The sequence below is a fragment of the Pyrus communis genome, chromosome 11 (assembly GCF_041283825.1).
Source record: "Pyrus communis isolate YQ-2024b chromosome 11, ASM4128382v1, whole genome shotgun sequence".
Taxonomy (NCBI): Eukaryota; Viridiplantae; Streptophyta; class Magnoliopsida; order Rosales; family Rosaceae; genus Pyrus; species Pyrus communis.
In genome coordinates, this window is record NC_142575.1 from 29,284,341 (window position 1) to 29,299,270 (window position 14,930).

The window sequence follows — 14,930 nt, forward strand, 5'->3', positions numbered from 1 at the left end:
AAAAATTATTTGAATAAAAGAACGTTTAGTCATCCAAATTTATAAAACAAATTGAAGGTGTGAGTATCAGGTAACATATTCATGATGAACGATCTTTGATTGATTAATTTTTTTATATGAATGATATTCAAATGAAGATTTATAAATTGAATGGTTCTATTTACAAAGTTTATATGGTGAAGATACATTATTCACAAATGATGGAATATGTGCATTCCTGGATTCCCCCACATGAAGAACACATGTATTATCCAAAAGTATATAAGTTAGGAATTTGAATCAGTAGACTAATAAAAATAAAGGTTAATCTTAAAAAAAATTAAATAAATAAAATAAATAAATAAGCACAACAGAAGCTCAACACCTCACCAGTATGAAGTTTAGTGACGAATTAAGAATGAACAATACTTGACTACTCAAAAGATGAGTAGGAGTTTTTACTCAAAACTGCTCGTTGTCGACTCATAGAATTTTACGTTTATGATTAGAACCGCTCATATTATAAATCATTCTATAAAGATTGTCTCTTCAAATAATCAATTAAAATTAAGATCGTTTAATCATCGAACTGTATAAAAACAGATGAACGAAATTGGTAAAAGCATTACGAATAGTCTCTGTATTTGCTATTATAGATTGACTAAACGATTTTATTTTTAATTCATTTTTTAGAGAGATAACCTTTACAATGTGTTTCATAATATAAACAGTTCTTATATAAGTACAAAACTATGTGATTTGAACACAAAGAGTTTTGAGTAAGAGGTCATGCCCATCCTTAAGTAACTAAGTATTGTTCATTAAGAATGGACTAAGATTAAGAATCTCTTTCATCCAACGACCGAGATTGAGAATCTCTTTAATCTGGGTGACTATTCCGATTGGATATTCGTAGACTATTTTTTATATTTTATGATTACCTATACAAGGAGTTCTAAATTTGACGCCAAAAAATGCAATTCTTATTATCTACTTGTATCATCATTTGTATCATCTTTCTAATAGAAATAAGACTCATATGTGTTGGCGAGCTCTACCTTTATTAGAGAGATTGTACAAGTTATGATACAAATAAATAGTAAATGTTACATTACTCATTTGACACAAGATAATGGTGCTAATCAATGATCTTTTCTCCCTTGAGAGGCTCTGCAGTTCCCCTCAATTTTCTCTAAAACTCATCAAATTAGACCTAGTCCAGTAAAAGGACGAGAGTGGCCTCGAAAAGCAGGTATGCGTTTTGTCGATTGCCGTTGTTTAATGAACAAGTGGGTGAAAGTTGACAAAGTTAAATTGTAATGTAATATAACCACGAGCTGGTGGTCCAATGGTAAATGATGGATTGCAAGACTTTCTTCAAATTAAAAACTTGAGGCCTTAGATTCGAAACCCGCTGCTCATGTGGAAGTCAGACTTGTGGCCAAGGGAAGGCTGAAATGCCTTTGTGAGTCTTTCCGACCCCCAGAACGGATGAATAACCATGATTTGCCACTAGTTGTCCCCCTTTTTAAAAAAAAATAAATAAAAAATAAAAAATAAAAAATGTAATATGAAGTTGTATAATGCTATGTAGACCAAATTTAACTTTAATCTAATCATCAACAACTACGTTATATGACTTAAATAAATGATCTCATCAACCTTACCTGATAATAGATGATTAATTGTAAAAAAAGATAAATTAAATTAAATTAAACTTTAAAAAAAATGGTTTTGTTGCAATCCTAATTTCTAAAAGTATGATTGTGTAAATCTTAATAGATTGTGTAGAATTCGACAATATCTTTTAAATAATTTCCTAATTAAAAATGTATTACTTGGATAACAAAGATTTTTGGGGCTTTTAGATCCAGGTCCAAAAACATATATGGTTTTTAGGAGTGAGTCCAATTACCTAATTATATGTATTTATTTATTTTTAATGCTCATTTTATATTTTCTAAAAATATTAAAAATCAATTAAAATCTTCTAATTAATATTATGCATTTTCAACCCCAAAAAAATATAATTAATATCTTATAACAATATATATATATATATATATATATATATATATATTGACATAAATCTATCAGCAAATCATTATATCCTAACTCAAGTAACAAATATATAAATGTATATCATACCTATAAGTAAGATATGAAACCTAACTAAAAGGTAGAAAAAACATAATATATCTACAAGCAAAACATATGAATCTTACTTGATTATAAAAAAGAATCTGTCATATAAGTAAATAAATATAATTAACCTGTAATATAGGTTGATTATAAAAATAAAAACTAAAATCTATAAATAGGGTTTAAAACGAGATAAAGAACAAGAAAGAACAAAAAAAAAACAAAAAAATAATAATAATCAAAGAGATAATTAGGAAGAAATTTGATTTTTATAATAAATCTTATCATTGAAGAGATAATTATTGATAATAAAATAATAAGATTTAAGGAATTGGACTTATTTTAATAAATTGGACTATTTCTACTATTGGCTCAAAAAATTGGACCTATATCAAGTTTTCCCAAGATTTTTTATGCATATTTTTTTCAACCAACAAAACATGGTAATCATATCAGATATCATCATTAAACTCGTGGTTTTCTATTCTTTGTGGTGTTCCTCAAATATCATTTAAATAGTTGATTTGGTTCCTCATTTGATTACTACAAAATTTCTCCTCACCCTTTGGTAGATCACAAGCTAAATCTGATGGGGCATCAAACCCTATGATATTAGGGAATTTGAAGAACACAAAACCATCAAACCCCTTAAAAAAATCGATTGGTTATACCATGGATATGGTGCAGACTGGTAGTGCGATCTGCGGCAATGAGAGACGCAGCTGCCTAATTGTGTTTAGGGCTGTAGATTTTCGTTAGGTTTAAAGTTCTATCCGGTTTGCTCCTTATACTTTCAGTTTATTATAAGCCCGACGATGTGATATGTATTCAATTCTTTCATACTCTTTCAGCTAGCAAACAAATTAGGGCACAAAAGCTAAAATCATATTGGGTCGACAAATCGAGAACAATATCCAGGTTTTTTTTCTACACTCTGAACTTTTTATTCCTTTCTACATTCTGATCTGTTTGGATAACAGTTTAACGAAACGTAGATAGATAAACGAAAAGAAAACATGGGTGCATACTGCTACTTATAATTCTCCTGTTTAATCGAAAGCTAATTAAAACATATATACTGAAAATCCTTTGGGATATTGCCTTTTAATTTCTAGAGTAGCTAGATTGTTAAATATTGATTAAGAGGGGTGTATTCAATTGGGATTTTGAGGGATTTTAATTCTTTTAATGAATCTAGAGGTATTCAATTAGGATTTTAAGTGATTCTCTGAAATTTCAATGTGTATTCAATCAGGATTTTAAGATAGTTTATTAAAATTCTTAGAAATCCGGGTATATTCAATTAGAATTTTAAAGAAGTTTATAACATTCCAGGTGTATTCAATTAGAATTAGAATTTAGAGAATTTAAAAAAATTGAGGAATTAGACGGAATTGGAGAGATTTTATAGTGTATTTTAAGCATCCACAAATCTCACCTCTTCCCAAGAGATTTCAAGGGAATTGAATCAAAATTTTACATAGAATCTCTACAAAGCAGTAAACTCCATAAAAATTCATGGATTTATAAATCCATTAAAATCTCTCAAATTCCCAATTAAATACACCTCCATAAGAAGGTTTCGATCAATAACCTAACATTTTATATTTTTCAGGATATATATATCTAGCACATCTTAAATGGGTTCGAACTCAATGCCTTGTCAAACGTGCAGTGAAGATAGGATCAGTAGATTACCAGATGGCATTCTTTGTCACATTCTTTCCTTCCTTGATATAACCGAGACTGTAAAGACCAGCGGTTTATCACACAGATGGAAGGATGTGTGGGTTTCTTTTCCTACTCTTAAGTTCAATGTACAAAACCCGGAATCTGACAAAGGCCGTAGTGCAGGATTTGTGGATCAAGTACTTTCTCATAGTGGATCGTCAAGCATTCAGCGGTTCGAACTTGTATGTTACGGGGTGGATGATTATTTTTCTCGTGTTCGTGATTGGGTTTGCACTGCCCTTAGGCGTAATGTTGTTGAGCTCCTTCTTTATTTGTTTCCAAATCCAGGGAAGCTTTATGAGTTTCCTCAAAGCCTTTTCAAGTGCAAGACTTTGTCGGTTTTGAAGCTGAGGCTGCAATTCGATCTTATCGCTATTCCCTCAAACTCTGATTGTTTTCCTCATCTCAAAATCCTCCATGTTACAGTCTGTTGCCCGAATGCTGACTCAATGAAGAAACTTTTTTCATGTTGTCCAGCACTTGAAGATTTGGTTATAGATGGATTTATTTCGAAAATCGCCAGAGAAGAACGTCTCGTCTTGAGCTTCACTGTCTCTGCACCTAAACTCAGAAGATTACGAATATGTTTGCGGCGTGGTTCTAACAACTACGTTTCTATTAATATTAATGCTCCACATCTTGAAAAGTTGGATCTCTTTGACAATTTTTTGGTGGACTATGCGTTGAAGAACGAAAAATCCCTAAGCACAGCCAAGATTGCTGTCCAAATTCATAAGAGAGGTCAGAATGATCACCTCGACAATGATTATGCTGCTCGCATGCATAGGCTTTTCGCAGGAATTATCAATGTTAAGTCTCTCTCTCTTTCAGCTCCAATTTTGAGAGTAAGTATTCTCTAAGTTGTTTCTTTTCGTCCCCAATGACCTTCTTGTTTACATGCTGAAATTAATCAATGGCATAGCTACATTTTTTGAGAACGTCTTTAAATTGTGATCAAGTCTTTTTGATACATCTATTTTCTTTGTCATTCTTGTAGGATTCTGATCCTACATTTCAACGTCTGCTGCCTACATTTTATAATTTGAACCACTTGGAACTACTTCTTAAAACGTGCTGCTCCTGGAAATCATTGATAAAGTTGCTCGAGATCTCACCCAATCTGGAGAATCTTGTCTTTGAAAATGTAAGCACATAGCAAAAATTACGCTCGTGGTATATGCATGGTTACTTGTATACAGTTTTCAAAGAATATCTTTAACTCATTAATGTTTATTTTAATATGCTTAGAACGTCGAATGTTATACTGCTGATGACAAGAATAAGCTCCATGAATGGTGTCCACCGAGCATTGTGCCTATTTGTTTGTTGTCAAGCCTGAAGTCTATTTCCGTACGAGGATACAAATGGCGGCCAGATGAGATGGAAGTGGCAAAGTACATGCTGGAGCATGGTGTAGTTTTGAAGAAAGTGATAGTTTATACCAGAAGTATCCCTATGGAAAAACAAATGGAGTTGGAGCAGGAGTTTTCAAAGTTCCCAAGGGCATCAAAAACTTGCCAAATTGAACTTGTGGAACTCAAAGCAAAAGGTTAGACCATTACCAAAAGTTGGGAACGGAATCCTTTCTGTTCTGATGGAACATGAGTGACATAACTTTGTATTGTTTTTGGCTCTCCTTAAATAATCATGGCGAAGAAATTCGACACAAGTTCATGCAAAACTATGTGAGTCTACCTTTCCCATTTATGTGGATGTGCGCAAGTTGTAGTCACTAATCAGTTTGGACGGAGGAATTTAAGATGGGAGGGCCATCAACTTTCTTATTTCAGGCTTTTCACTTTTCTTCTTAGGTGTACTCCACCAGCACTCAAAACTAAATGAGAAGTTTGCTAGTATTTTTTTATTTAGTATTACTAAAAAATTTCAAATTGATGGAATTTGAAACAATGAAATTAATTTCTTAGAATTTGTGAAACTTCTTGTTTGTATGCCTAAACTGTCAAACACCACTCACCAATGCACTACAAGCTCTTTATTGTTAAACCCAGTAGTCAATAAATATAACATAAAACTTCAGCACGGGCCTCAGCCTATAGTGGCATCCATGTGACTCCGCCCCTGCATCAAACCTCAAATTAAAGGGTTAGATGAAGACGAGAAAGGTATATGAATTGTTTCCTTAAGTATCACTCATAGATTTCGCGTTGCATTGAACTCATCGTGGTATGGTATCGTACATTTTTCCGTTATAATGATTCTCTCTAGAATATTACTTCACCATATACACTGAACAGTGTAATGACGAGTGCTTACCAGAAGTTGCGAAATGTCATTAGCTAAGGATGAGATTGTTTATACTTACCGTTAGTTTTTCAGAGGTTGTTTCTTATTTAATTTGAAAAGATATATAGTTTTTAAAAATAACAATGTAACTAGATTACGTAATACTCGTTAAAGTGCCATGTATAGTTTCGATCCCACCGACTCTGTTGGTGACTCATGTAAAATTATCAGCTGCACATAAAGCAGCACCTGTTCAATTGAGCACCGCAAGAACACCATGAGAATGAGATGAGGAAGGAAACACTGAGAATGAGACTTCAAAAATTCGACGTGTCTTGAAAATTCAAATTGAACCCTGCAAAAATCCCCATCATCTGATATGAGACGTTCATAAAGCATACATCAAATCATTTCCCGAACTAACGGCTAAAAATTTTAGAATTGGATCGTGAACCTTAATGTTCGGAACCTAAGGATCAACTAATCTGAGCCGCACAAATTAAATCTAACAGTCTCCATTAACTCATTTTTCTAGCTCACCACACACAAACCAACGACTCTGATTTTTTTTACACACCAATCAGCGGTCCAGATGGATTGATTCTTAGACTCTGAACACTAAGATCCAAAGCGAATCCAATTCCAAAAATTTTAGTGTAATATCAGGACATAATAATAAAAATTATTATTATAATTCCTGTCGTCAACCTCCTCTGCAGCTACTTGTATACACATATGCACTCGGTAAAGATGGTGAAAGGATAAGTACACAAGTAACTTTTGGCTATTGATGCAAATTTAGGTATCTCAACCATTTAGATTTAGGCCACAAGGACACTGACAACATGCATGCGCGACTGTTTCCAGTGAAATCCAAGCAATACAGGCATCGATAGTTGCAAGTCACTCACGAAAAAAATTTATAAGAAATTAGAATTTTAAGATGATAGTATCTTAAACTTATCCTAAATTCTAAAATTTTTTAATTTTAAAAAGCACTTTAAGTGTTTTTTCATTAGACTCTTGAATTTTTATTAAAATTATAATATACTTACAATCAAAACGATTTTACTAAAGTGCTTATAGAGAGAAGTGTTACTAAAAAAAAAATCAGTTTCAAACAAGTAGAATACCACTCCGTTATATGATCGACAATTATCTGAATCCGAAGACACTATGTGATAGGGTTAGAAATTTCACTGTCAAGAGGGTATACGGCATGTCAATGTGTCTCCCATAGTTAATGCCACAACTGCCGAAATCTAATTAATTCCATCATTTTCCACACCCAAATAATGTGACCCTGCCTGCAAAAATGACTAGCCAATGGCAAAATCAAGTATTTTTGCAGAGCGTGAGGGGAACACACCGCGTGATCAAAGGCTCTACGCAACTGCCACATAAACCCTTCCACAGAGGAATAAGACAAATTGGCCAATAAAATGGCCCTCCATATCCACCGACCAGCCACATACAATTAAATAGCAAGTCGGCGTACTGTGTGGGACCCCCTCAAGTGGTGCATTATTATTTTTTTATTGTTTGTTTTATAGACCAATGTGTATCATGCATCAATTGGTCATGCATGCATATGGCAGAGTGCAGAGAAATAAAATCAGCTTTGCTCAGTTCAATGAAGGTGACATTGATTTTCAATATAGTAAACCAAAAAAAAGTTTCTTTTCCTAATTTTTCAAGAGATTGTGTGAGGAATACTTGTGGATATATTGTTATCATTTACAAGTAGACTAATGATACTTGTAATGTGACACAATTGTGAACTGTTGATCAATAAAAATTGACACGTTTTGAAGTTTTAAATATGTCATCGTTTACAAGTAAACTCATGCCATTTACAATTATGGATAACTATGAACTGTTAATTAATGTGAGTTGGACTGAAAGTCGTAGATTGATGCCACTGTCCACTCATAGATTGAAATTGTTAGATTGATGGCCGCCGTCCACCCATAGATTGATGTCACGTGCAGTGTTAAACGACTAGTGAATTGTTAATTGATTAATGTAAATTTCACAATTTTTCAAGAGATTGTACGATGAATACTCATTGATATATGTTTATCATCTAAAAGTAGACTAAATGCCACTTATAACGTGAAACGACTGTAAACCGTTGATCAATACAATTTTACATATTTGAACTCTGTAAACGAATGCCATTGTCCACTCGTAGACTAATGTTCTCTATGTAGACATGTCATCGTTTACAAGTAAACTCATGTCATCTTTAGTGATGAACGACTGTAAACTGTTAATATAAATCAAACTGAAAGTCGTAAATTTGCCACTATCCACTCATAGATTGATGTTACGTGTAATGAAAAACAACTGTGAATCGCTAAATAACTAATTTGAATTTCACAACACGAGCATCACAGTTAATTGTTGATTACTGTGAAACTCAGAGTCAACGATGGGCCAACCGAAATTGACCATGCAACATGTATGACATACCAATCCATTGCAACCATTTAGTGCAAATGAAAAGCAGGGAGACAAGTAAAAGAAAAAGGAACATACAAATTTCCGACTATATATTATTATTTACATAATTAAAAAACCTGCCCATGTCCGGTTAACAATGATGCAAAACAGCTAGACAATCCCTCTGTCACTGACCTAATATTAACAAAATTTTGGAATGTCCTTGGAAGAAAATTTTAAAAACTAGAAGGGCATGATGCAAAAAAAAATAAAAAGAAAGATTCAAAAGGTAGCTTCCAACACAACGGTCCAACGCGCTTTCCCTTTTTCAAAGTATGGAGGTTGAAATTACCAAAAGTGACCAAGTTGGAAGGACCCCGCAACATCGTCCCGAGATCCAAACAGGCCGTTTTCCTATTTGGTAAACCCGATGTTGTGGGGCCCGAGTTTCGCCGACGATCAATCACGGTTTACCTCTGCTTTCCCGGAGTGGATTGCAACCGAGTGAGGTAAACTTGGCACTGAATGACAGTTTTACCGAGTTTGAATCCCGGAACAACTGTGAATCCCACCTGCGGTTCAGATGTTGTTGAGAGGAACGCTTCGTCAGCTAAGCTTTCCATGTACACTTCTGAAAATCGGCATCCCTTGCTTACTTGGAAGATTGCGGCTTCAGGATCGAAGGAGAAGGCCAAGCAATGCAGGAGCCAGACACGTTTCGCCATTTCAGCAAACGAAGTAAAGAAATTAGAGCTCGGAAACTCACCTGCATTGATGAGGTTTCTTTGATTCAGATTGCCGAAAAATGAGGTTTCCATCTTGGGATGAACCAGTCGTAAGTACTTGACACGGCAGAACTTAGCAAATGCTGATCTGGGATTCTGGGCAAGGTATTCCTTCGGCTTCATTGATTTGAGCTCCGTAAATCTCACAAAAAAGAGCTGCTGCTGTTGTTTCTTTTTCTCTGGCAAGGACTCATTTGGGAGTGAGAAGTTGGGGTGCTGGAAAGCATCGAACATTTCCTTGCAAACAAAGTGTTCGAATGCAAAACACTTGTGATCTTCTTTCCAATAAACCACATTGCGGTCAATCGCTTTAGCTGCTGCATGAATGTCCCAACCGGTAGATTTCATATCATCCATCATCATCCTAACATAGCTCCGAATGGACTTTACTGTGTGTCGGAGAACTGTAATGAAATGGTTAGGACTTAAACCAGATAACTGAAGATTGTCGAACACATGTAGCTGCCCACTCTGGTTTAAACTTCTCTCAAGCAACTTATTCTGATTCTTGGCCTCCTCTAACTTTTCTCCGAGAAACACAATTTCAGAGTCCTTAAGCCTCACCTGAGATTCCAACTTTTTCCCCATGATTTCATAGGTTTTTAGAACGCTCTTCTGCTCCTCGATCTCAGCCAAAACCAGTGTAGTCTCAGGTTTAGGATCAAACTGCTTTTTTAAGAAACACCGCTTCAACTCAGACAAGTTCTTCAACTCGGAGACTACCTCTTTGTCGGCAGCTTGGATTCCTTCACCATCATAGGGAGACTGAGCATACTGTAGTTGTGCATACGCAGCTTTAACAGATGAAACGCTTGCAAACAGTTTCGCTAGAAGAGCCTCAAGGGCGACTCTTTCCTGAAGCTCCTCATTGTTCTTGTCAAATGACTCAGACCGACCGACCATAACCTTACCACCATTCCGGTCATTTTTTACATTTTCTTGGGACTTGACTTTCTGAATTCCAATTTCTTGAGACTTGCCCTTCTGCACTCCATTTTCTTGGTAGTTTACCTTATGATCTCCAAATTCTTGGGACTTAACCTTCTGAACTTTGAATTCTTGGGACTTTACCTTCTGAACTCCGAACTCCTGGGACTTAACCTTCTGAATTCCGAACTCCTGGGACTTAAACTTCTGAACTCCGAAGTCCTGGGACTTAACCTCCGGAATTCTGAATTCTTGGGACTTAACCTTTGGAATTCCGAATTCTTGGGACTTAACCTTTGGAATTCCGAATTCTTGGGACTTAACCTTCGGAATTCTGAAATCTTGGGACTTGACTTTCTGAACCCCATCGACTGGGGCAATACCTGTTGCAGCCCGAAGATGAAGAACTTTAGCAATAGCACGTGCCAATCTACTCTTCTTCGGGGTCACAGATGACGGTCTCACCAAATCCATCTGCAAAACAAAGATCACAAATGATGGAGAGGGGATAGATAGAGTGATGAAGATCTAAGAGATTCTATCCAAAAAAAGAAATTTAAAGAAACAAAAGGAATAAAGACACGGGGATACTAATGATGACAATGATGAGTGTTGAAGGAAAGCTAAAAAAGCAATATGCTTTAACACTTAGACCACGGCCATTGATAGAGGAGGGAATGTTTCTTTTAGTTTTGCTCTTTCAACTTTTAAGAGTTTCCGATTTGCTTTCTTTCGAAAGTGTAACAAAAGTAGATTTGAAAACGCGGGAAAAAGCGAAAGCAATGCAGAGTGAAGAACACGAAGAGGGAGAAGCTATGGAAGAGATATTCAGCAGACAGGATCAAAAGACGCGTATAAATAAAAATTCTAAATGCAAATCAATGGAACACTTGGAACCTCGGTTACAATGACACATGCATTGTGATATTAAATTCGAAACAGACCAAAGATCAAAGATTAAACAATAATACACTTTTTAATAACTTAATTAGAATTTGGAGGGCATGGTTAGTGGTGATTCCTGTTCTTGACATTCTTTATCATTCTCTCCCCAACTCTACCGTCAGGTCATTCCTACTATTCAAGTCAACAAAATTTAGGTAAGTGCAGAGCACCCTTCATCTTATTAGAAAATAAAAAAGGAGCTAATTTCCAAACCCTTTTTTGTGTTTGTGGGCCCCACCGTCGGACCCACGGCTCACACATCAATGGTTGCCTAAGTTTTTCTCCAAGTCAAAATTCCATAAGTTAGAAACGCATTCTCAATTAGCTCTCTCAAGTAAGTTCCCAGTGTGTGATGAGTAAACAAGTAGAAGATCATATGAGTTAGAAATGTAATTGCAGGACACAAAAAACCTTGTCTACCCAAATTAACAAAAAAACACAAACACAAAGGGTTAGTAGCTCGGTTGGTCAAGAACATTCTGCCCTTGCAACCGAGGTCCCGAGCTCGATATACAAAATAAAACAAAGGGCATCCACCCTAGGATACCCTTAGGCACCCCACTTAGAACAACAGTGAGGTCCTAAAGAGTAATCTCTGCAAAACCAGAAAATCTGAAATTCGTGGGACCCATCATAGTGATAATCTTATTAGGAATTTTGGATCATCTACACCACAATCCACAATCCGCAATCATGGTTTTCAGTACACCCAAAAGCGGTGGATTCTTTTCATTGCCCTCCAACCACCCCCAAATGCATCACACCATCACCATATAAGAACATGAAATTACACAATCACCCCCACTGGATAACACTTCATGGCACAGAAAAAACTCATAGAGATCTGAGCCAGATTGTACATGACATGCAGATTATTATTGTAATCCAACGGGCAAATATTTGATTCCCACTGCCACATTTTTCCTGCTCCCCGTATACTGACAAACCTCGTCTCCCTCCATTTTTTTGCATTCCTACCCCACACGTCTAGGGTTTGTGACTCACAAACCTCGTCTCCCTCCATTTTTTTTTTTTTTTGCAGGAAATGATCCTCCCCAGATCCCTCCACTTAATCCTCCTCATCAAACAATCCGGATCCTTGAAATTTAATCCAATGGTTAAAAACATGAGCCCACTTTAAAAATTATAAGAACTTTAACCGTTGTAACCGTTGTATCAAATTTCAAGATCAGATTGTTTGATGAGTTTGATGAGGAAGATTAGGTGGAAAAGATCCGGATCCCTTTCCTTTTTTGCATTCCTACCCCACACGTCTAGGGTTTGTGACTCATTGCATTAACCCATAAATGTTTCTAATGTTAAAAAGAAGCTAGATTACAAAGACTAAACAAATATAGGTTAAGTTAGATTATACATATACAGGTTTCCACAAATATCAAAATTTCAACGCCACACTTAACCATGTTTCTAATTTAATTCACCGAGTTCAAATAACAAGTGTCGTTGTCACACTATCACATTTACTGATTACATTGCCAACCACATCTCCCACAGCTGAGATCCGCTCGCAAAAGTGGGTTTCGCGGAAACCCCACTTAACGAAAGACAATAATTAGTAAGTGGATCAGTAAATGTGGTAACAAATAGCACTACCAAATATTGACATGCTAATCTTAACATGAACTCTAAAAGACCTCAAATGAGTGTTGAACAAAAGATTATAGATCTTGCATTGAACCCCACAAGCTGGACACCACAATTCTCTTACTATTCTGAGCAATAAGATTTGCAAAAGCAAAAGGATGGGGGTCCCACACAGATATAGCAAAGCAAAGTCATTGGCAAACACAGAAACCATATCACAAATGCAAAAGTATGGAAACAGTTTGGGGGGGTGGGGGGGGAAGGGAGGGGGGTGGTCCAGGACCACTATTCTGGTCCTGCAAACACTTTAGCAGATCCTAACCCAATAATCATGGGCAAAAAAGGCCCCAAACCAGTAATTAATCATGTCATTAATCATAAACCAAGCCTTGCTTTGACCACTAACTGGTCAACCACACAATATCTCGCGTAAAATACAATTCAACAGACCTTAGAAATATCACGAGAAAATGCGATCAGTTTCAGTTTCTCTTCATTGTAACGTAAATCTCAAGCGAACAGAACGACGAAGTCGACAAGACAACCCGCCGGAGGAAGAAATGGTCTTTCCTACCTTGCAAAACAAACCCAGAAATCAGAAACACTGAAGAAAAAAAATTAAATAAATAATTGATATTTTCTGAAAAATAAATTAAAAAAGCAACTTACTTTGTGTTTTTTTTTTCCAATGAGAAAACAAGTGTTCTTAGAAACCCAGAAGCAAAAATCGAAGAAATGAACAGAAAAACTTCAAAATAGGCGTTTGGATTTTGAGGAATATATATAAAAAAAAAAAAAATCACCGTCCTTAGCTCTAATTAAAAGCTAAAAAGAGACCAATAATGAAGAAAAAACCGTTTCACAAACCCCTAAAAAATGAATTAAATGCACTAATTAAGTTTCGTATTAAATAAACATAAATGGGCAGCTAAAAACCCAGCAGGAAAGTTTAAAAGCAGCGCAGTTCTTACCTTTGGAGGAAAACACTCGGATTTTTGAAGGGTTTCTGTATCTGTTTCCGAATCGAACTCTTCAAATGCTTCAATGCCTACAGGGTCTTGGGTTTTGTTTTCCGACCGTTTTCAGAAACGAAAAACTGGGTTTTGGAGACGGAAACGGAGTTTGAAAAGGGTTTTTGGAAATGCGTTTTCGGAGAACGAAAGGCCAGAGATTTTCAAAGAAAACAAAGAGCTGGAGCATGCAGGAAGACAGAGAGGGAGAGGGAGGAACGAGCGTGGTGTGAAATGGCGAAAAAGACGAAAGAGGGCACGGTTTTGGGAGAAGGGTTCGACAGCAGGGGCATTGGGACTTAAAAAGGGCTCGCAGGGTCGGGTCGCTTTCGGAATTTTATTACACCGGATGTGCCCTTGTAATTGTAGTGGTTTTCCTGGTCCGTTGTGGATGGAGACGTTGAGGTGCTGTAGGGGTAGTTTGGGGTTTTAAAAGTGGAATCTGACCGTGTAGACTGGTAGATCTGACGTAGATCGCAGGCGGGGAAGTTTGGAAAAATGCACGGTCTGTGTTGATTGTTGGAAACGGTGTCGTGTGTGGATACTGAGTCGGAAAGTTTAGGTGTGAGTGGGTGCGCATGTCAACATGTGTCACCCCCTCTTTCCCAACTAAGCAAATATTCATATTCTTTGTTAATGGAAAATATGAATTATTTGATTCGAGAATATCGATATGTTTGTGGACAATATTTTTTTAAGAAAGGAAGAAACTTGGAAGTATAAAAATTCATACAATATGCATCTATGATTTTTTCCGACCAAATTCATACAGAAGGGAGTGTGAACGAAAATAAAGATCTAATGCAATTTTCTGACCAAAAAAAAAATTCCAAGTGCAATTTTGTAAAGTTAAAAAGTTTAAAGCAAAACTTGTGTTATCTACTTTTTTTTTTTTTTTTTTACTTTTTACACTCTTGTTAACTTTTGTCATTTAATCTTTTTCAATTCATTTGATCCTTTGATATTTTTTTAATTTATAACGATCGAAAATTAAGAATAATATGTAAAAGGTAAAAAAAAAAGTGTGTGGACAACACAACCTTAAATCAAATATCTATATCAAATAAAAAAGAATTAAACAAAAAAGAAGTGCATGAAAAATAAAAAGAATATAATA

The 14,930-nt window shown here is 35.7% G+C and overlaps 2 protein-coding genes across 2 annotated transcripts; one reads left to right on the forward strand and one right to left on the reverse strand.

Moving 5' to 3' along the window:
* The first annotated feature begins 2,663 nt into the window (after nucleotides 1-2,663).
* On the forward strand, nucleotides 2,664-5,714 carry LOC137743706 (F-box/LRR-repeat protein At4g14103-like). Its single transcript, XM_068483638.2, has 4 exons — nucleotides 2,664-3,039; nucleotides 3,737-4,697; nucleotides 4,850-4,996; nucleotides 5,101-5,714. The coding sequence occupies exons 2-4, from the start codon at nucleotides 3,762-3,764 to the stop codon at nucleotides 5,404-5,406; spliced, it is 1,389 nt and encodes a 462-aa protein (XP_068339739.2). The 5' UTR covers nucleotides 2,664-3,039; nucleotides 3,737-3,761; the 3' UTR covers nucleotides 5,407-5,714.
* A 2,903-nt stretch (nucleotides 5,715-8,617) lies between these two features.
* LOC137742532 (protein GRAVITROPIC IN THE LIGHT 1) lies at nucleotides 8,618-14,087 on the reverse strand. Its single transcript, XM_068482423.2, has 3 exons — nucleotides 13,775-14,087; nucleotides 13,254-13,377; nucleotides 8,618-10,727 (listed from the first exon to the last, which is right to left on the reverse strand). The coding sequence occupies exon 3, from the start codon at nucleotides 10,725-10,727 to the stop codon at nucleotides 9,012-9,014; it is 1,716 nt and encodes a 571-aa protein (XP_068338524.2). The 5' UTR covers nucleotides 13,254-13,377; nucleotides 13,775-14,087; the 3' UTR covers nucleotides 8,618-9,011.
* Between the last annotated feature and the right edge of the window lie 843 nt (nucleotides 14,088-14,930).

What these genes read in the sequence shown, in the direction of transcription:
- LOC137742532 (XM_068482423.2), bottom strand. Translation starts at nt 10,727, where the DNA reads ATGGATTTGGTGAGACCGTCATCTGTGACCCCGAAGAAGAGTAGATTG.
- LOC137743706 (XM_068483638.2), top strand. Translation starts at nt 3,762, where the DNA reads ATGGGTTCGAACTCAATGCCTTGTCAAACGTGCAGTGAAGATAGGATC. An exon ending in TTTCAGCTCCAATTTTGAGA is followed by an intron (nt 4,698 to 4,849) that starts GTAAGTATTCTC and finishes TCATTCTTGTAG; the next exon opens with GATTCTGATCCTACATTTCA. An exon ending in AGAATCTTGTCTTTGAAAAT is followed by an intron (nt 4,997 to 5,100) that starts GTAAGCACATAG and finishes TAATATGCTTAG; the next exon opens with AACGTCGAATGTTATACTGC.